The following is a 17,734-nucleotide window of genomic DNA, read 5'->3' as shown; positions in this document are numbered from 1 at the left end:
CCCTGCAACGCCTCTCCCCTTTCTGTGCAGAATTTCCCTATTCACCGAGATGAGCCTAGTCCCACATGGATGACAACTGGGTTACAGGGACACAGTTTTGTCCTGGGAGCTGTGCAGACATTAAAAAAAAAAATCTAGATGGGGCAAAAATCTTCCAGGGGGTTGGTGGTGATGGTGGTGGTGGTCCAAAATCTAGGAGATTCCTGGGAGGCTTAGCCCCTTTGGCAGTTGCCAAGCCTGGAGCCATGCAGGAGGCCAGAGGACAGAGGGCGTTGGACAGGCGGAGGCTGGAGTGAGGCTAAGGAAGAAGTGGATGCCCACGGGGCCTGACCAAGGGCAAGGATAGTCAGACTATTCTGGCCCATGTCTCCCCCGCCTCTCTGCTTCCCGGCGGCCCAAAAGAGGGACAAGGAGTCGGCCGGCCGGGGACACCAGAGCGAGAAGCCCCGCCGAGGGGCGCTGAGCCGCGCGACCCCGCAAAGACCGGAGGTCCCGGCGCAAGAGCAAGAATTCCCCTAGCATTCCCCTAGAGGTGGAATCTGCCGACCTAGGGGCTGAGGCTGGCGGCGCGCCTCTCCGGGAGCCTCGAGGCTGGGGCAGCCCGCGCGGACGCTGGTGGAAGCTCAGGCGCGTCCCTGGAGGGCGGGAGCCAGGGGCGGCCAGCAGGTGGGGCCCGGGGGCCGGACTCCGCCCGGCGCGCCCTCCCTGTTGGTCCGCGGCAGCGCAGCACCGGCCCCTCTCCCGAGCCGGAGCGCGATTGGTGGCGGCGCTTGTCGCTCGGAGGGGGCCGGGCCGCTCTGCTCCGCTGCTTTCCCCGCCGCCGCTGCTGCCGCCGCCGCCGCCGTCGCCGTCCTTCCAGCAGCGCGGGCCGGTCGGACCGCCCAGGCACCCCGCGCTGGCGATGGGAAACGGCGCGGCCGTGGACCCAGGTTGTGGCAAAGTTTCCCCGACGCGCGTATCCGGGCGCGCGGCTGCTGGCCACCCGTGACCGCTTCCAGAAGGGCTAGGAGATTTTTAATTTGGAAAAAATCCACCTCGTTTCCTTTGTCAAGCTCTCTCTCCGGGTGGCCAGCGGCGGGAGCTCCAAACTTGGGCACGGCGGCTCCACCGCAAGCAGCTCCGGCTGTAGGAGGACCTTGGGACTCAGGTGCTCGGGCGCCCAGCGGCCCGGGGCGGGCGAGGGGGTGTGCGCGCGCGGGGGAGTGCCGGCGCGCGGCGAGGAGGGTCCCCCGGGAGCTCTATATGGAGGAAGGAGCCCAGAATGGTGTGCACCAGGAAGACCAAAACTTTGGTGTCCACTTGCGTGATCCTGAGCGGCATGACCAACATCATATGTCTGCTCTACGTGGGCTGGGTCACCAACTACATCGCCAGCGTGTATGTGCGGGGGCAGGAGCCGGCGCCTGACAAGAAGCTGGAGGAAGACAAAGGGGACACCCTGAAGATTATTGAACGGCTAGACCACCTGGAGAATGTCATCAAGCAGCATATCCAAGGTACGGGCGCCCCGGGAAACTTGGGCCGCTCACCAGGCCCCGGAGTGCCCAGCGAAGCGCCGGGTGCGCTGGGGCGGGTGCGCATGTAGCCGGTAGCTGCGGGGTCTGAGGCCGCAGAAGCTTGGGGGGGTGGGTGTGCGCTCTTGCCTGCGTGGGGGACCCTCGCTGTCTGCGGCGGTGCGCGCTTCTCCAGGGCACACGTGTGTGCGCGGGGCTCCACGCGCGGGTGTGTGCAGCTCACTGGCGGTGTGGGGGCGCGCTGCGCACGTGTCCAAATGTGCCCGAGACTCCGGGCTGGTTGCTCGCCGGCTCTCGGGATCGCACACAGGTCCGACTCAGAGTGTGTACGTGCATGTTTGTGTGTGTACAAGAGAGAGCGGGCGCGGGCAGTCGAGCTCATTTGGTCCCTTGTAAGGGCCCACGGCGAGATGCTCGCGCGGCCCCAGCCTTTGGCATTTAGAACCCACAGGCTGCGGGACAAGCCTGGACTAGGAAGATTGCGTAGACCCAGCCCCAGCCCTGCTGTGCGCCGGTCCGTAGGCGCACAGGTCCGTTGGACCTGTAGGGGAAATCTGTGGCTGGGGTTGCCGCTTAAACCTATAGCGGTGCCCACCCCCACCACAACCAGCGGGTCCAGGACCCTCTCCAGGAGCAGGTGTTGACTCGTGGAAGAAGCACGGGAGCCTGGAGCTCAGTCCACTGCGGTGGCGCCTCCGCCCAGGACCGAGAGAATCCCCCCTGGGCTGCACCTTCCCCGCGGGGCCGGGCGAAAGCCGTTGCCTCCGGTAGCTCCACTCCCAGGCCCAGGGCATTCCCAGGCCCAGGGAGCGGTTGGGGCGGAGCAGACAGACTCTCGCGGAGTGGTTCTTGAGTCTAAGGCTGCACGAGGTGGTTGCCCTCCATCTAGGCCAGGGCTGGGGTCAAGGGGAGGATGGCGTATGGGAGCCCTCCCGATGCAACCCTGTCCGATGTACTGTCAGAGGCAGGGGATGGAGAGCTCCCGGCTCCGCGGGGCACTGGTACTGGGTGTGCACACACGCGCGCGTCTCACCCGTTCACACTTCTCTTTTCGTCACCTCCCCACTTCCCCTGCTTTCTACCAGCGTGTGAGCTTCTGAAGGGCAGGGAACCTTGTTCACCTATAAACCTGGCAGGCCATGCAGACTCTGGGTCCACTACCTAGCAGATCTTGTCAAATATCTAGCTGATGGAAGGCTTTCTCCCCCAGGAGCACTTTCTTTTGTTTACACGTGGGCGTCTGCACCTGCTGCCCCTGCCAGGGTAGAGATAGGCGCTGTGTCCACATTTCCCATGGTAACCCCACATGTCCAGAATAGTTCCTTCCCAGGGGAGGTCCAGGTGAGTGCAGGAGAGGTGTACATATCCCTTGTGCTTTCTAACTAATGACTTCAAAACAAGCTCATGGCTTAGGGACACTTCCCTCGAAAGGAGACTGTTGACAGCTTTTCCTTCATACCTACCTCTGCCTCTCAAACTGGAACTGGGCTTAGCAGACCGATTTATCTATCTGATGGCCCCTGTTGCTGCTGTTTCTTACCTTTTCCATCCTGTAGGTTTGGACTGAAAATTAATCAGCAATAGAAGTACAGTGCTTGCCCCAGGGTGTTTCAGACTGTTCCCAGGGAGACACAAGGCCATACCTTACTTTGACTTTTCCAGTTTGCCCACAGGTTTTGAGAGATTTTCATTCACAGATTCTGCGTGAGTGTGTGTATATATATTCCTGAAAAATGATTCTCTTGTGCTTTCCAGTCTGCTCAGGGAGGAGGTGAGCAAGGTACTGCTTTGGGAAGCAGTGAGGAGACATTGTTAACCCATGAGCTCATCACAGAGTAGCCCCTATCATATTGAATGTGGACCATGTCACACGATTTATAAGGCTCTACATGAAAGTGAGTGCAGTTTTAAAGCTGAAAGGAGCCTTTGTGATTTTGTTCCCAGGAAACCTTATAACTACACATTGTTCGGAACTTTTAAATATATACCTGAAAAAATTGGGAGAGATGGGAAGCAAAGAGAGAACAGGATTCTTAAAACATACGTTGGTCTGGTTCTCTTGGGTATGTGCCCTGACTGTATATTAGGACTCCTGTGGATATTCAGAAATGACCAGGTTCTCAGGACAGAAAGGCGGAAGCCACAGGCTCTAGAGGGTGGGGAAGTGTCAGTGACTTGGGGAAGGCTAGATGGGAGACAGGTAGAGAGTGGAGGTGACTTGGTTGGCTGCGCCGTGATAGGGTAGTGTGACCAGTGACAGCCCTCCCAGTGGCCCCGGAGCCATCCAGAGCTAGGATTCAGGGGATTAAGTGAATTTAGAGATCTATGTTTAAGAGGCCTGCAAAGTTTGGGACTGGCCAAGTGCAACTCTTTGGAGGCAGAGGGTAGGGAAGGACAGTCAGACCCTGGTACTCAGTGATATAGACCGTTCATGTGTATTCCACTGTTAAGTTTCCTCCAGTTAATACAGCCTTTTGAGCAATCCAGCTTACTGTGCTGAGCTGAGGGAGAGGAGAATAAGGGGTAATGATAATGGCTGAAAATTATATAGCGCCCATTATGTGCCAGGCACTATTCCAAGGGCTTTATGTATATTGACTAATTTAATCATCACAACCCTGTAAAATAGGTAGTATTAACTCCATTTTACAGACAGAGATAAAGACTTGCCTGGGTCACATTACTGATACATGGGAGTTCAGGGATTTAAACCCAGCCCATCTGGCTTCAGGGTCTGTGTTCTTCACCACATACTGTACTGTCTCCTTAGAGGGCCAGCAGCTCACAGGGGAAACAGCGATCCCCTGGAGTTACTTGATGATGGAAGAGGGCGTCAGAGTTAGAGACCTCAGAAGATGCCCAAGGAATGATGAAGTCAGAACCTGCCCACGTTGAGACTCTTCCATAGGTAAACTCAGGAAGCTCTGGGTTTTGTTTTATTTTATGTTGAGAGACAGAGGTTACTTTCACTTAAAAAGTGTTGGTGGAATACCCAGGACAGTTCCTGGCACATTCTGTAGAGCATAGGTGTTGGATAGATGAATGGATGAATGAATGAGTGTATAATGTGGATGCCCAGTGCACCGGTTAGTCATTTATGAAAGCGTTTCCATTCTCAAATGAATGTTTTGCTTTGGAGCCTTGCTCAGGCTTCTTTTTGCTTTGGAAGGAAAGTTGTCCCGGAAACTGCAAATGTCACAAAATGTTCTGCAGAATGTGTCATAGGCCTTGCAATTAGAAGAGGCTTTGGAGCATCACCCTAGAGGTCTGTTCTAGTCATGACTGAAAAGTTTATTTTCCTCTTGGGGTTGCAGTGATATTTCATTTTAATTTGTTTTCTGATTGAATGATTTAATTAGATGGTGTTTGGGAATCTCTTGGGAATGTAAATTGCAGTTTTGAAAAAAAATTTTTTTTTCAAATAGTTGGTAAGCGAGAGGGTGGATAGCTCCAGATTTCAAAAATAGCATCCTGTTGGGCTGGAGATAAGTGTTCGTACAGGTTCACTCTTCGGAGGAGAAAGATGGGATTGCTGGACGTGGTGAGGCGGATGAAGCAGAGGGTGTGTTGAAGGCAGCTTGTGTTTTGGAGAGCTTGGAACCTACTCAGTGTTGGTTCCTGTCTTATTTTGGAAGTCCCGTAGAAACTGAAACAGCTTTCTCCTTATCTTTTTCCTTCCTTCCTTCCTTCCTTCCTTCCTTCCTTCCTTCCTTCCTTCCTTCTTTTTTTAATGTTTATTTACTTTTGAGAGAGAGACAGAGTGTGAGTGGGGGAGGGACAGGGAGAGAGGGACACAGAATCCGAAGCAGGCTCCAGGCTCGTGCTGTCAGCTCAGAGCCTGATGTGGGTCTCGAACTCATGAACTGTGAGTTCATGACCTGAGCCGACATCAGATGCTTAATCGACTGAGCCACCCAGGCGCCCCTCCTTTTCTTGATTAGTATCTTTTTGAATCTGTAAAAGAATGTGCCAATATTAAAGAAAATAATTAAAAATGTATAAAATTGCCTTTAATTCATTTTACTTTAACACATCTATTTTGCATTTGAGCCTTCCCTTCTAACTTTTCCCATCTGCCTCCGTATTTAAAAAAAAAGGTGTAGTCATGGTTTGCATGTAATTTCATATTTCACCTTTTTTCAGCTTGTTTTTTGTTAGAAGTATTTTTTCATGTTTGCTACATAGTATATTGATTCAGTCTTTATTTATTGGAGATCTAATATGTGCCAGGTAGCACAGTGGAGAGGTGACATTGGATATGGCAGTAAATCAAGACACTCCCGGACCCTGCCACTGTGGACTTGTTTTTAAAGAACAATAGATTCCCTCTTATTCAATACAGTTGGGCTTTAAGGTAGTTAATTGAAAAACTGAGTAAAGAAGAGAATAAAACAAAATAGTGCATATCTGCATTAAGTATTTTATTTTCATTTTATTTTTGAATATTTTGTACATTCATTTGCCAGCCTTTTGATGTTAAGGCCAAGGCTCGTCATTGGGCGGGACGGCGGGGGCCTTTCTGATCTTCTTCCTTGCATAAGCCACTTACATAATGTGCTGTTTTACAAAGACTGATCTCTACTTCTGTTTCCTTTAAAATTCATTGAGAACTTGAAGATGCTTATGAAGCAGCCTCTGTGTAGTAGCCTGAATTTCTACGACTTTTGCCTCATCCTTCGCAGTGATTTTGCTCACATGCAATTTGAGTGCTATTTCAGTGACTAGCTTTATAAAGTCTTTGCAAAGCAGTTAAATTAATTTTCTTAGAAACAACAGCTCTCATCTTTTTAGCAGTCATATTCCATTGGTTTCCAGAATATGTAATTAAATTAAATTATTCTGTTACAATGACAAGTACCAAAGGTAAAAACACATTTGGGAACAAACCCAGAGGACTGTTGGTAGCCAAACAACTCAGCCCTGAGCGGGAGATGTGAGTGGGGGCGGGAGAGAAAAGCTGACACAGAAGGACAAAGGCATCCTGGGGCTGGTTTCCCAGGGGGATTGAAAGCATGCTTCATTAGGAGAGGTGACAAAGCGGAGGGTTCTTAAAGAGAACTTGTACTGTATTTTTAATGACTGCATAATATTCCACCATCGGTATAACCATTATTGATTTAACGACTTCCCCATTACAGAACATTGGCTTTTCCACTACAATTAATGCAGAAATGAACATATCCACCTCATTTTTCTTCTTTTCAACTATCTTTAAGGATCTATTTCCAGATGTGCGATTACTACGGACTCCAAGAGTAGGAATAGTTTAATGAACGATTGTTGTTAAAATCTTGCTACACAGCCACTTGCAATGTATTCTTGTACCAGTTTCATGGAACCTGGCCAGCATTGGTGGTATCATTTAACTTTTTCTGGGCAAAGGTAATCACTGTTAAGTGTTCTTTTGATTTGTACTCCTATGATTACTGTAGAAGTTAATAACTGCCCCCCTCCCCACCTACCCCTGTTACTTTCACCTTGTATTAGTGTCTTTTGCCAGTTTTTCTCTTGGGATATCAGTTTTTGTGATTTGTATATTATATATATGTATGGTATATTTACATAGATCACTAGTTATACACACACACACACACACACACACGGCCTGTATTCTATATTATGTACATTTTTTTTGCTTTACATAGATGACTTAGGGCAGTAGTTTTCATACTGTGGCCCCAAGCAGCCCCAAGCTTCTGGAAGGTTGGATCTAGGACCTGACAAATAAAAGGGTCAACTGAAGTCTCCTGGACCCCTCCTGCACCCACATGCTCTCCTCCTCGCAGCCAGTGTATCTCCTCCTTCACATGCCTTATATTTGGTGTTCTATAGAATGTTTTATTTTTTAAAAGGCTGTGATTTTTTTTTTTTTAAAGAAAAGGTTGAAAATCACTGTTTTGGGAGAAAAAGGCCTGACTATTACATTTTTGTGACGGATGATGGTAGCATAAAGAATTCAAGAGAGTAAACACATCTGAAAGGAAATTGAATTCCTGGGTAGTGTTTTTATAATATCTATTTACCCTTCTGAATACCATGATTAATAATGTATTACATTATATGACTAATTTCTAAATCCATTATCTTACTTCAGTGAGTCAAGATCATCCCAACAATGGGAGAAATGGATTATTAACTGCTTTTTGTTTCCTAAAAGTTTGTTAGGCATATTCTATGCATATTAATGTATATTAGGTCACTAAAAACAGGTTGCTTGCTCTGATTACAAACCATTTGTGGTCCCTAAAAGTCAGAAAATGTCCTAGGTCTGGATGTGGGGAGATTTTTTTTTTTGTCCCTTGTAGCTTTTGGATGTCACCTAGAATTGGCTGGTGTCCTTCTCATCTGATCCTTGACTTGGCATGGTTGTGAAGAAGAGGATATGATGTTTTCTGAGTGCTTGTGGAGTTTAGTTGAGGAAAGGGTGTCATTTAAATAGTAAAGCTATTTTTCCTTCGGAATGAACTATGGCGTGTGAAATTATATTAGTAACAGTGATTGATATTTTGAGAGTGCAAGAGCAGGATTTAGAAGTTGGGCCCAATTACCTTTATTAATAGCCCCAGACCGCATCTTCATGGAGTCGGGAAACCTTGCCAAAGAATACAACTTTTTTCCCATGGCCAAAGAATTCTCATTTTTATCCACAAGTGTGTAGGCTGTAAAATAAATGAATTCCACATTCTTTCCCACTCACTCGACATAAATTGTTATTTGCCCTTGATAAGTAGGTTGATGTAGAATCTCAAGGAGAATTCAGAATGAAATGTGGGAGAACCACAGTCTGGTTTCCTGGTCTGTGAGGGCCTTGAAGGTCAGCTGCAGTCACTTGGGCTATGCCGGTCTGTGTTTTTCCAAAGGTATTTATAGGATTCAGAGCCACATACAAGGTTACTGGACCATCTTCATTACCATCCTGTAGAATTTCTGACTTCACTTGACTTGGGAAGCCAAATGCCTTGGGGCCATTGCCTTTTGGAGGCTTGAGGGTCTCTTTAGGATTGTTGCCCTTTTTCATTACTTGGGTCCTGTCCAGGAGTCTAGGAGAGATGGCTGCCCTGTGGAGAAGCATATAGGAAGGCAGTCTAGTAGGAGGTGATGCTGCGCAGAAGGTTCTTTGTGGGAAGCACCAGGCTGAATGAGTGATGAATGTGGCCAGAAGGCAGTAAGATGGGATTTGGGAAGAAAGAGGATCACACATAAAGACGGAGGGGCAGAAACCCATAAATGTGAGACGGGCAACCGCAACAGAGTGCAAGGGGTAGAGGGGCCTAGGTCTGCTGGTTCATGATCCAGATGAAATGAGTGTTGCCCTCACTTTTCATGCTGGCCTTGAATGTCTCTCCGGCGCTGGGAGTCCTTGAGTTGGGTAGAGATTTGATTATTCCATGGTGCCTACAATTGCCAGCTTATCAAATCTCAATCTGCCTTTGGGGGTGGAGCAGCTCCGTTCCACAATGCAGTGGGTGAGTATGGAAGCGCTGAATGTTTTCCTTCTCCTCACACGCATGCCTTCACATGCAGGGCACACGCCCCAGGGTGGGGCCAGGATGGCGCATGTCCCTACACAGTGCACGCATTCTCACTCTGTCCTTTTTCCTCCCACTCGAGAAGCGGATTAGTATGCAAGAGAATGTGATAACCTTGAAATCCCTTCAACTTACTAGTTAAGCCTAATCATTTGTATGTTTTGGTATTTTAGTTATTGTTAACGACCAACCACTGTACAACTGTTCCAATCTAAAATTTGTTGTGGTAGTAATCGGGAACAACTGCTGTCCTGGAGTCCTATTTGTGGGGCTGTGTACTTTTTATGGACCCAGCTGAGTGCAGCCAACTGGAACTTTAAGCAAGAGGATTCCTGATTATATGAACACTAACGCTTGGGTAGTTTTGCTGGCTACACGATTATGTCTTTTTCTTTTCTTTTAAAAAATTTTTTTGTAATGTTTGTGTATTTTTGAGAGAGAGACGGAATTCGAGTCAGGGAGGGAGAGAGAGAGAGAGAGAGAGAGAGAGACAGAATATGAAGCAGGCTCCAGGCTCTGAGCTCTCAGCACAGAGCACGTGGGGCTCGAACTCACAAACCGCGAGATCATGACCTGAGCCGAAGGCAGGTGCTTAACCGACTGAGCCACCCAGGGGCTCCTCCTCCCCCCTTCCCGCACCTCCCGCCGACTACAGGATTATGGACTAAAATATATTGCTAGGACAAATCGTCCCAGTGGGTATGGGGTTCTGATGTAGCTCTTTCACTGCCCATCATTCACCATCAGTTTTGTGAAGGCTTGCTTTTCAGAGATGAAACTGCCCTTAATGAAGCCTTGTGAAAGTCCTAAGTGTGCAGTCCCAATGAGACTGTGACAGGCTCTCCGTATGAGGCCACTGCTGAAATGGTGTTAGAGCCAGCAGATGGTTCTCTGGGCTACGTTTTGTTACTGCTTCTCTTCAGGAGTTCACAAAGTACTGTGTTTGGGAAGATCCAGAAGAGTGGTATCTGCACCCCTCTCCTTGGGACAGATGAGAACAATGAAAAATGGTGTCTGAAGAGGAGGCTTAGGGCCACCTCTTTAGAATAGCCATTGTCCAGAGTTTAAGACAGAGGTGTAGCCCTGTTTAAGATTGCTGAGTATTGCATTTTAAGCCCTGGTGACTTGTTTGCTTAGCCCATCCATCTCTGTGTCCTGGGATGGACTTTTTTTTTTTTTAATTTTTTTTAACGTTTTTTTTTTTTTTTTAATTTATTTTTGAGACAGGGAGAGACAGAGCATGAACAGGGGAGGGTCAGAGAGAGGGAGATACAGAATCTGAAACAGGCTCCAGGCTCTGAGCTGTCAGCACAGAGCCCAACGCGGGGCTCGAACTCATGGACCGCGAGATCATGACCTGAGCTGAAGCCGGACGCTTAACCGACGGAGCCACCCAGGCGCCCCTGGGATGGACCTTTAAAGGCCATTGAGATCCCAGAGAAATGGGAAGGTAATTCAGGGACCTGGGCAGGACAGGATTTGAATCCTGGACCCGTAAGTGTCAGGCTAATAGCCTCTGGGACTTTAGGAGAACAGTACCAAAATTGCTTGAGCCAATGAATATAAGAGTAAGAAAGCTAAGAGGGGATTTGAAGCTTCCGAAGTGACAAATGAGAATCCTAGCCAAACCCTTGGCTTATTTTAAGAGCAACAGGCATATCAAGTATTGAAGACTGATTATATCAGGAGGCACGGAGAAAGAGAACTCCTGTGTGGCAAGGACTGGACTAGATGCTGTCCATGCGAGGTTGCTTTTTACCTTTGCAACGTGGATGGAGAGTTTTAGAGGTGAGGACAGTTAGACATAGACACTTAGAGAGTTTGCCCAAGGTCACACACTGGTACGTGGTGGAGACAAGAAGGGAACTTTCTAACATATATGCTCCCTACACAAGAAAAAGAAAAAGGTGAAAATCACAGAGAGAGGACCAGGAGATCATTCTGTTGGAGACTGTGTTCAAGTGTAAGCTCAGAGGCCTCAGGGCAAGTGGGGGACTGGTGGGGGTGGGGTGCCAGGCAGGTGGCTTGGTCTGTCCTTATGTAGGTGAGGAGCCTCGAGGTTGGGTGCCAGAGGCTATGCTGAGTGCTTTTCTGTCCATTGACAGAGTCATGTGTCTTCTGGGGTGATCAACTTGTCCCATTTGCCCAAGACTTTCCCTGGGCATTGTTTTGTTTTTTAATTAATTTATTTATTTTGAGAGTGAGAGAGCATGAGTGCGTGTGAGCTGGGGAGGGGCAGGGGGGGGAGAGAGAGAGAGAGAGTGATAAAGAGAATCCCAAGCAGACTCCTCTGTCAGTGTAGAGCCTGAATGCAGGGCTCGAGCTCACAAACAGTGAGATCATGATCTGAGCTCACATCAAGAGTCAAAATGCTTAATGGACTGAGCCACCCAGGTGCCCTAGGACTTTCCCTATTTTAAAACTGTAGTTCCTGGCTCCAAGGAAGCCCCTTGAACCCGGGCAAACCTGGATGGTTGGTCATCCTTATCTTCTTACACTGTTAAATTCTGTTTAATGGCAGCTCCTAGCATCAGGGCAAAAATAGCCCTTGTGATTACACCCTATCTGTGTCTTCTGGTCTCTGCTCTTGAACGTTGACTTTGTCCAAGAGTAGTAAAGAGGACAGTGAGGGTCCCAGCAGCCCCTGCCCCATTCTCTCTGCCCACACAGGCTGCCTCCTCTCTCCTTTGTTATTCCTCCCACCTTGGCACTCTGTTTTTTAGCTGTCTGAGCCTCTCAGGATTTGGAAAGGAAAAAACAATTGCTGTAAAGGAAAGCTCTAATAAAGTGGTTTGGGCACAAAACATCAGCAGCTGTTTATTTGCCCAAAACAGTAGGAGTCTGTATTAATAACCTTGTGAGTTATATGCTGGGAAGTTAAAAGTAAGCAAAAATCTTACTTGAAACCCGCAAATGTGCCTTTATTCCTTTATTGAACTAATCTCTCTTCCTGTTTATGCTGGTGACATTTTCTATTATCCATGTGGAAGATCCTTCTTGATATTCTGCTCCAGATTTATTTAGCTCTGCCTTGGTTAGGGTCCCAGAGCTGAGGGGTTTTCTGGTTTCTTTTTATTGCAGTTATGATGCTTGGTGTTTATGTGGTTCCCACCTCAAAGGATCTTGACCAACGGGACAGGCGTTGTCTAATTAATCATCATAATATTTCCCTGATGGGACAGAAGGAGCCACGGAGGAAAGGGGGGGGGGGTTGGTGGTATATGTGTGGGAGAGGCTTTAGACCTGCCTCTCAGTTCAAGGGCTTGGAACAGTGAGTCTTTTAACATTTTGGTTTCTTCCACATCTAAATCTCAGCTTAATAATAAACTGATCCTCTGATTTGCTTTATTTTCTAAAAGACTGTTTGGAGGAAAGTATACATTGTAGGGATTATGATGTAGACCCTCCAAGTCTATAATTGGGCTAGGCTTTTTTTAAAATTTTAATGTTTATTTATCTTAGAGAGAGAGAGAGAGAGAGAGAGAGAGAGAATCCAAAGCAGGCTCCAGGCTCTGAGCTGTCAGCACAGAGCCCAATGTGGGGCTCGAACCCACAAACTGTGAGATCACGACCTGAGCCGAAGTCAGATGCTTAACTGACTGAGCCACCCAGGTGCCTGGGCCAGGTTTTTAAAAAAATATTTTACTAGAATCTGGAGATTTATATTCGAGGGGGAAATGTAATGGAAAGTGGATACAAGAGACTTTTATCAAAGATTCAGAAGTTGGAAAAAGAAACCAGTGAGGAAGTGTTGTAGAAATAGGCCCGAAGTTGTCTGGAGAAGAGATGGGAGGAAGAAGAGAATTAATGTTTGTTGAGCATCTCTTGCATGCTAAATGCTTTGCATGTGTTACATCACTTTAACCTTGTAAGGAACCTTGTGGGATGCTGTTAGTGCCATTTTACAGATGAGGAAATCCAGGCTCAGCAACTGTAGTTAACTTGTCCAAGATTATGTGCTTACTAAGAGGTAAAACCCCATTACTTTGCTAAGCCCCTTAGTAACAGGTCAGGGATCCTCTTGTTTTTCTGCTGTAGCGATGCTGATCAAGAGAAAGCAAGCTTATCCCTTACTTTCAGCAGAAAGTTTGCAGATGAGACTGGAAGAAAGATTCATGACAGAAGCGAGGCCTTGAGATGGGTTACCAAGTGGCTGTTTTGTTGGTATCCTTCCCTGGAGACACAAGAGGATGCCTGTGCCAGGAGCTGGCCGGGACTAAGCACTCAGGAAAGCTGAAAGAGGCTCCAGGGCATGGCCCTTTGAAGCCAACAGTATCATTTTTTTCAGGAGAGGACTTAGTGTGAGCAAGCCCATCTCCTCCACTCACTCAGACCTAAGGTTTTTGGGGGTCTTCCAGGCTCAGGGAATGGGGTCGGGTGGGGGACCATGGAAGGGACTGGTGCACACAAAAGAAACAGCAGACATGTCCGAATTTGCCAGGAACTTCCCATTTAATTGAGGAAATGGAATATTCAGGTAAAGTGGATATAACGGTGGGCCCCCAGCTCTGTGGGAAGATATAGGAGGTGGACTCCAAGGCTGGCATTAGTTTGGATCCTGGCAGGGTGCCAGCAGTTGGGGGTGGGGCATGAGATGGTTGGGAGAAACTATAGACCTGCTTCCAAGTTCCTATTCTTCCCCAATATGACTGGGAATTTGACAGTGACCTGATACGTACTCCTGCTTTCTGTTGGTCACATGCTCAGATCCTTCCCTTCCATCATCCAACCAGCATTTATTGAGTGCCTAGCAAGTGCTGAGGGTACATCAGTGGAACAAAGACAAAAATATAAAGGAGTTGTAATTAAATGAGATGATCAGGAGCTGTCCTGTCAGCAAGGACTTGAAGAAAGTTAGGTGTGAACTCTGCCTGGGGGAAGAGATTTCGAGGTGGAGGGAACAGTGTAAAGGCCCTGGGGTAGGAATGTGCCTGGTGTGTTTGAGGAACCGTGGGTTAGCTAGTGTGGCCAGAGCAGAGTGATTATGGAAGAAAGGGGTGGGGGATGAGGCCAGAGAAGTGCTGGTTGGGGAGCAGATTGTGCAGGCCTTGGAGGCCACTGTGGGAGAAATGGGGAGCTATGGGCAGGGGTTAGCAGAGAAGCCCAGCTTTTAAAGGCATCAATCCAGGCTGTTCTGTGGCTACTCCCTGAGCACTCTGCAAGGGCTTGACTCTGTGCCAGGCATGTCAGGAGATGAAAAAATATATAGGACATGGTTCTTTCCTTTAAGAAGCTCATAATCAGGCCTAGAAGACAATACAAGAAACCGCTGAAGATCTTTTGCAAGCTAACTAGTGTAATGAGGGTTAAAATTGAATTCTAGAAGAGTGCATCATCAGAACGGACTTCCTGGAGGAACTGGGGCTTATGACACATCTCGGAAGAATGAGGAGGATTAAGAGGAGTGGAGCAGGGAAGATCTGGAGAGGGTAAGCTCAGATCTTAACCAGCAGTTACCTGTGCCTCTCATTTAATGTGGGGAAAAGCATGCAGGCAATCGGTGGCTGGAATCGGCGCTGCTGTTTTCAGGGTGGGTGACCTTGGGCAAGTCTCTTCGCTGTCCTGTGCCTCAGTTTCCCCAGCTGTAGAAAGGAGGGCGGTTGCTCCATAAACACTGTGGGATCGTTGTGCTGATGAAATGAGATGCCATGCGGGAAAGCACCCCCACCCTGCCTGTCATGGAGCAGGCATAGGGGCAGGAAGCACATTCTTTTCTTCAGGCTTCCTTCTTTCCCTCTTTCCTTCATTTCCACTATCTTTCCTTCTTGGAGCTCACATAGAAAACACGATCAGGAATGTATTTTCTGGTTGTAATGCCTAGAATAGCAGATTTGAAGCCCATTTCAGTGCCATTAGACATGATGTGTGTGCTAAGACTTCCCCAGTTACATCTAGCCTGAGAAGGTCAGTAGTGAGATGAGAGGGGAGCCTGAACTAATGCTAATACTCAAGTGTCTCCGTCTGACTTGCCTACTTCTCTGAAATTCTAAGCCTGCCAGCCTGGGGACCTGCTCCTGTTTGTAGAGAAATATTTGTTTTGTAAAACCCACTTGGCATTGCAGTGGGCAGCAGACCATGTCAGGAATGTGCTATGTTTGTAGGAAGCTTGGCTGGTGGGAGAATTATGCAAGGTGCCCAGTTACCTGGTCAGAGTCTCATTTCCCCAGTGATGGATGGGAAGGACTCTCCCCGATGACGGAAGGAGAGTCTCCTTAAGGAGAGACTTGGGTTTTTGTGTGTGTGTGTTTTGACCTGCTGACAGAATTGCAGTCACGTCAGCCTATCTTCCCGCCAGGGTGAATTTGATTTAATTCAAAGCAACGTGACTTATAATTTCGATTGCAGGCAGGAAGGTGTGATTTAAGACAATTGTCAGGGAGACTCAATTTAATCTTTTCTTTCTGCCCCCTCTACAAAATGTGTATTTTGTTGTGTGATATAATTTTAATATACATTCTTTACAACTCAGGATAGATGTAGTTTCACATCAGGAAGCTCCACTCTACATTTTTTTTTCTGTTAGTACTTAACTATTTAAAGTGCTTGTGAAGAAGATTATAATGACAGCAGAAAACTGAGGGATGGTTTTGCTTTCTTACTAGAGAGAATTGTAATAAATAACTATGAAACCTCCTGGGCAATTGCCATTTCTTGATTAGCAGGGAGTGTTTGGGTCACAGAAAAATAATTGTTGTATTTACCTAAAACTGTACAGTTGTGAATCTTAAGTGTTTTTCAACAACATCCAGTTGTTTTTAGCAACACAGGCATAAGGATTTTTGAGTCTGTAATTACTTTCAAAGTACAGAAAGTTGCCTTGATTTTTATAAATTGAGAATTAAATGTCTTATTTCACCCTGGTCCATATTAGGAATGTATGGTATTGTTGTACAGCTCAGTGCAGCCCTTCCCTCTTTCCTCATCTATTAGCAAAGAAGGCTGAGATTTCTCAAGTTGTATCTCAGTTGGGAAAGCTCTAGCCTGGTAAAGATCTAGAAAGATCTTTACTTAGAATCAGAGCATGCTAAAGCCCAGAAGTAACAGCACCCACACCCTCAACCTGTTTGCTGAGGGATCCAAGCCCCAGTACAATTTGGTGACTGTACTGGCGGCCCTCCCCTGGGCCCTGGAGACTTTGGGATGGGGATGGAGAGGTCTGAATCAAGTCTAGAAAGTTTCCCTCTACATCCTTTTACTTCTTTCAACCTCAGAAGAAGCTTCTGCAGTGGGAAAATAAACCCTTGGTTATATATTCTCAGATGAAGCCAGATGCTTAAGGGACAAGGGATGGATAGATTTCCTTAGATGGGGTCTGAGGGGATCCCTTAGTCCCCTCTCTATGGCCTGAGTGCCTGGGGCTGGCACTCTACTGCCTGGGATCATCTTAAGGATTGAGGACACAGCTGTAAGCAGGACCTGACTTCGGTTCCCAGCAGTACGTGGCAGCTCCTGGAGATGCGACCTCTATACTGGAGCAGACTTCTTCCCAGCTTTCCAGATCCCAGTGGTGGTGCCCATGAAGGAGGGGCAGAGATTTTACATCAGGAAGAGGAAATGAGAGAAAATTGACACTTATCGGTCACTGACTAGATGTTTGGCATGGTTTAATTCACTTCATCTTATATAAGCTTTAAAATAAGCCTGTGAAATCATTAGCCCCATTTTATAGATGAGAAAGTTGTACTGTACTGTAACGATTAATTTGCTTTTCTCATTACACTCTGGGTTCCTTGAGGGTGGACAGAGTCCTAATTTTTCCAATTTCCTGTTTGATACAGTGGCAGGCATGTAGTTGGGGCTAAGTAGGAATTTGTTGAGTGACTGAATGAATAAATAAGCAGGCCTGCCTGAAACCACTTAGTAAGAACATTCATAGCCAGGTATCTGGCTTCAAAGCTGTCTGGAAGGGAGGCCAGGGGACTGAAGAACTGATTCTCATCCTTCCAGGCTTAGGGGTGGCTTGCACGAGGCTGTCTCAGGCTGTGTCCTCCTTCTGGGTCAGAGACAGGAAAACACGCATTTCTCGGGTCTCTTTTAAGGCACCTCACAGCTCATACTGTCCTAGCAAGGTTTAATCAAAGGGAAGCAGCAGCTCAGTAGAATGTGTGTGTGTGTGTGTGCGCACGCGCGTGCAAAATGTGCTTTCCTGCACTGAGATCCCCCAGGAATCAGCTGGTGAGAGGAGTGTGAAGCCTTCAGGGGACCCTCGATATCTTTATTTTAATAAAGCTGTCACTTGTGGTCACTTTCAAATGAAAGCAATCTTGTAGGTACAGAAGGGGAAAAACAAACCTGCACCAAAAAGTGGAGAAAAATGCCAGAAAAGATGTAGCTGAACAGGGAAGCTCTGCTCCAAAAGGAGGGACAGAGTTGGGGTCACTTAAATGGATACATAGGGAGCCCATAAGAAGTTGAAAGCATAGCTTAATTTCTAAGAAAGGATCGAGAATTCCTCGGGGCCCTAGGAGCTAGGGGAAAGTTGGCCTTTGGCTTCCCAGTCCAAGTGGCAGCAGCTTGGGCTCCTGTCCACGCCGAGGCCTGTGAGAACCTCACAATGGATCCCACCATCTTGAGGTGGCTTTTGGGTGACAGTAGTAAGTTGGGACCAGCTCTTCCCACACCCAGGAGGGAGGTGGCAGCAACTGTCTGCCTAGAGGAGGAAGAATTCTCAGAGGGGGCCGCTCTGGACTC

The 17,734-nt window shown here is 47.6% G+C and overlaps 1 protein-coding gene across 1 annotated transcript in view; it reads left to right on the top strand.

Annotated features, from left to right (window-relative positions):
• Positions 1 to 851: 851 nt before the first annotated feature.
• Positions 852 to 17,734, top strand: part of GALNT18 (polypeptide N-acetylgalactosaminyltransferase 18) — a 351,210-nt gene continuing 334,327 nt past the window's right edge. Inside the window, exon 1 of the mRNA XM_042904615.1 lies at positions 852 to 1,496. Within this exon, the coding sequence (XP_042760549.1) occupies positions 1,262 to 1,496 (235 nt within the window). The 5' untranslated portion in view covers positions 852 to 1,261. The remainder of the gene's footprint in view (positions 1,497 to 17,734) is intronic.

Source organism: Panthera leo, chromosome D1, assembly GCF_018350215.1.
Source record: "Panthera leo isolate Ple1 chromosome D1, P.leo_Ple1_pat1.1, whole genome shotgun sequence".
Taxonomy (NCBI): Eukaryota; Metazoa; Chordata; class Mammalia; order Carnivora; family Felidae; genus Panthera; species Panthera leo.
Note: the sequence above shows the minus strand (reverse complement) of the source record. Positions and strands in the feature narration are given on the sequence as shown.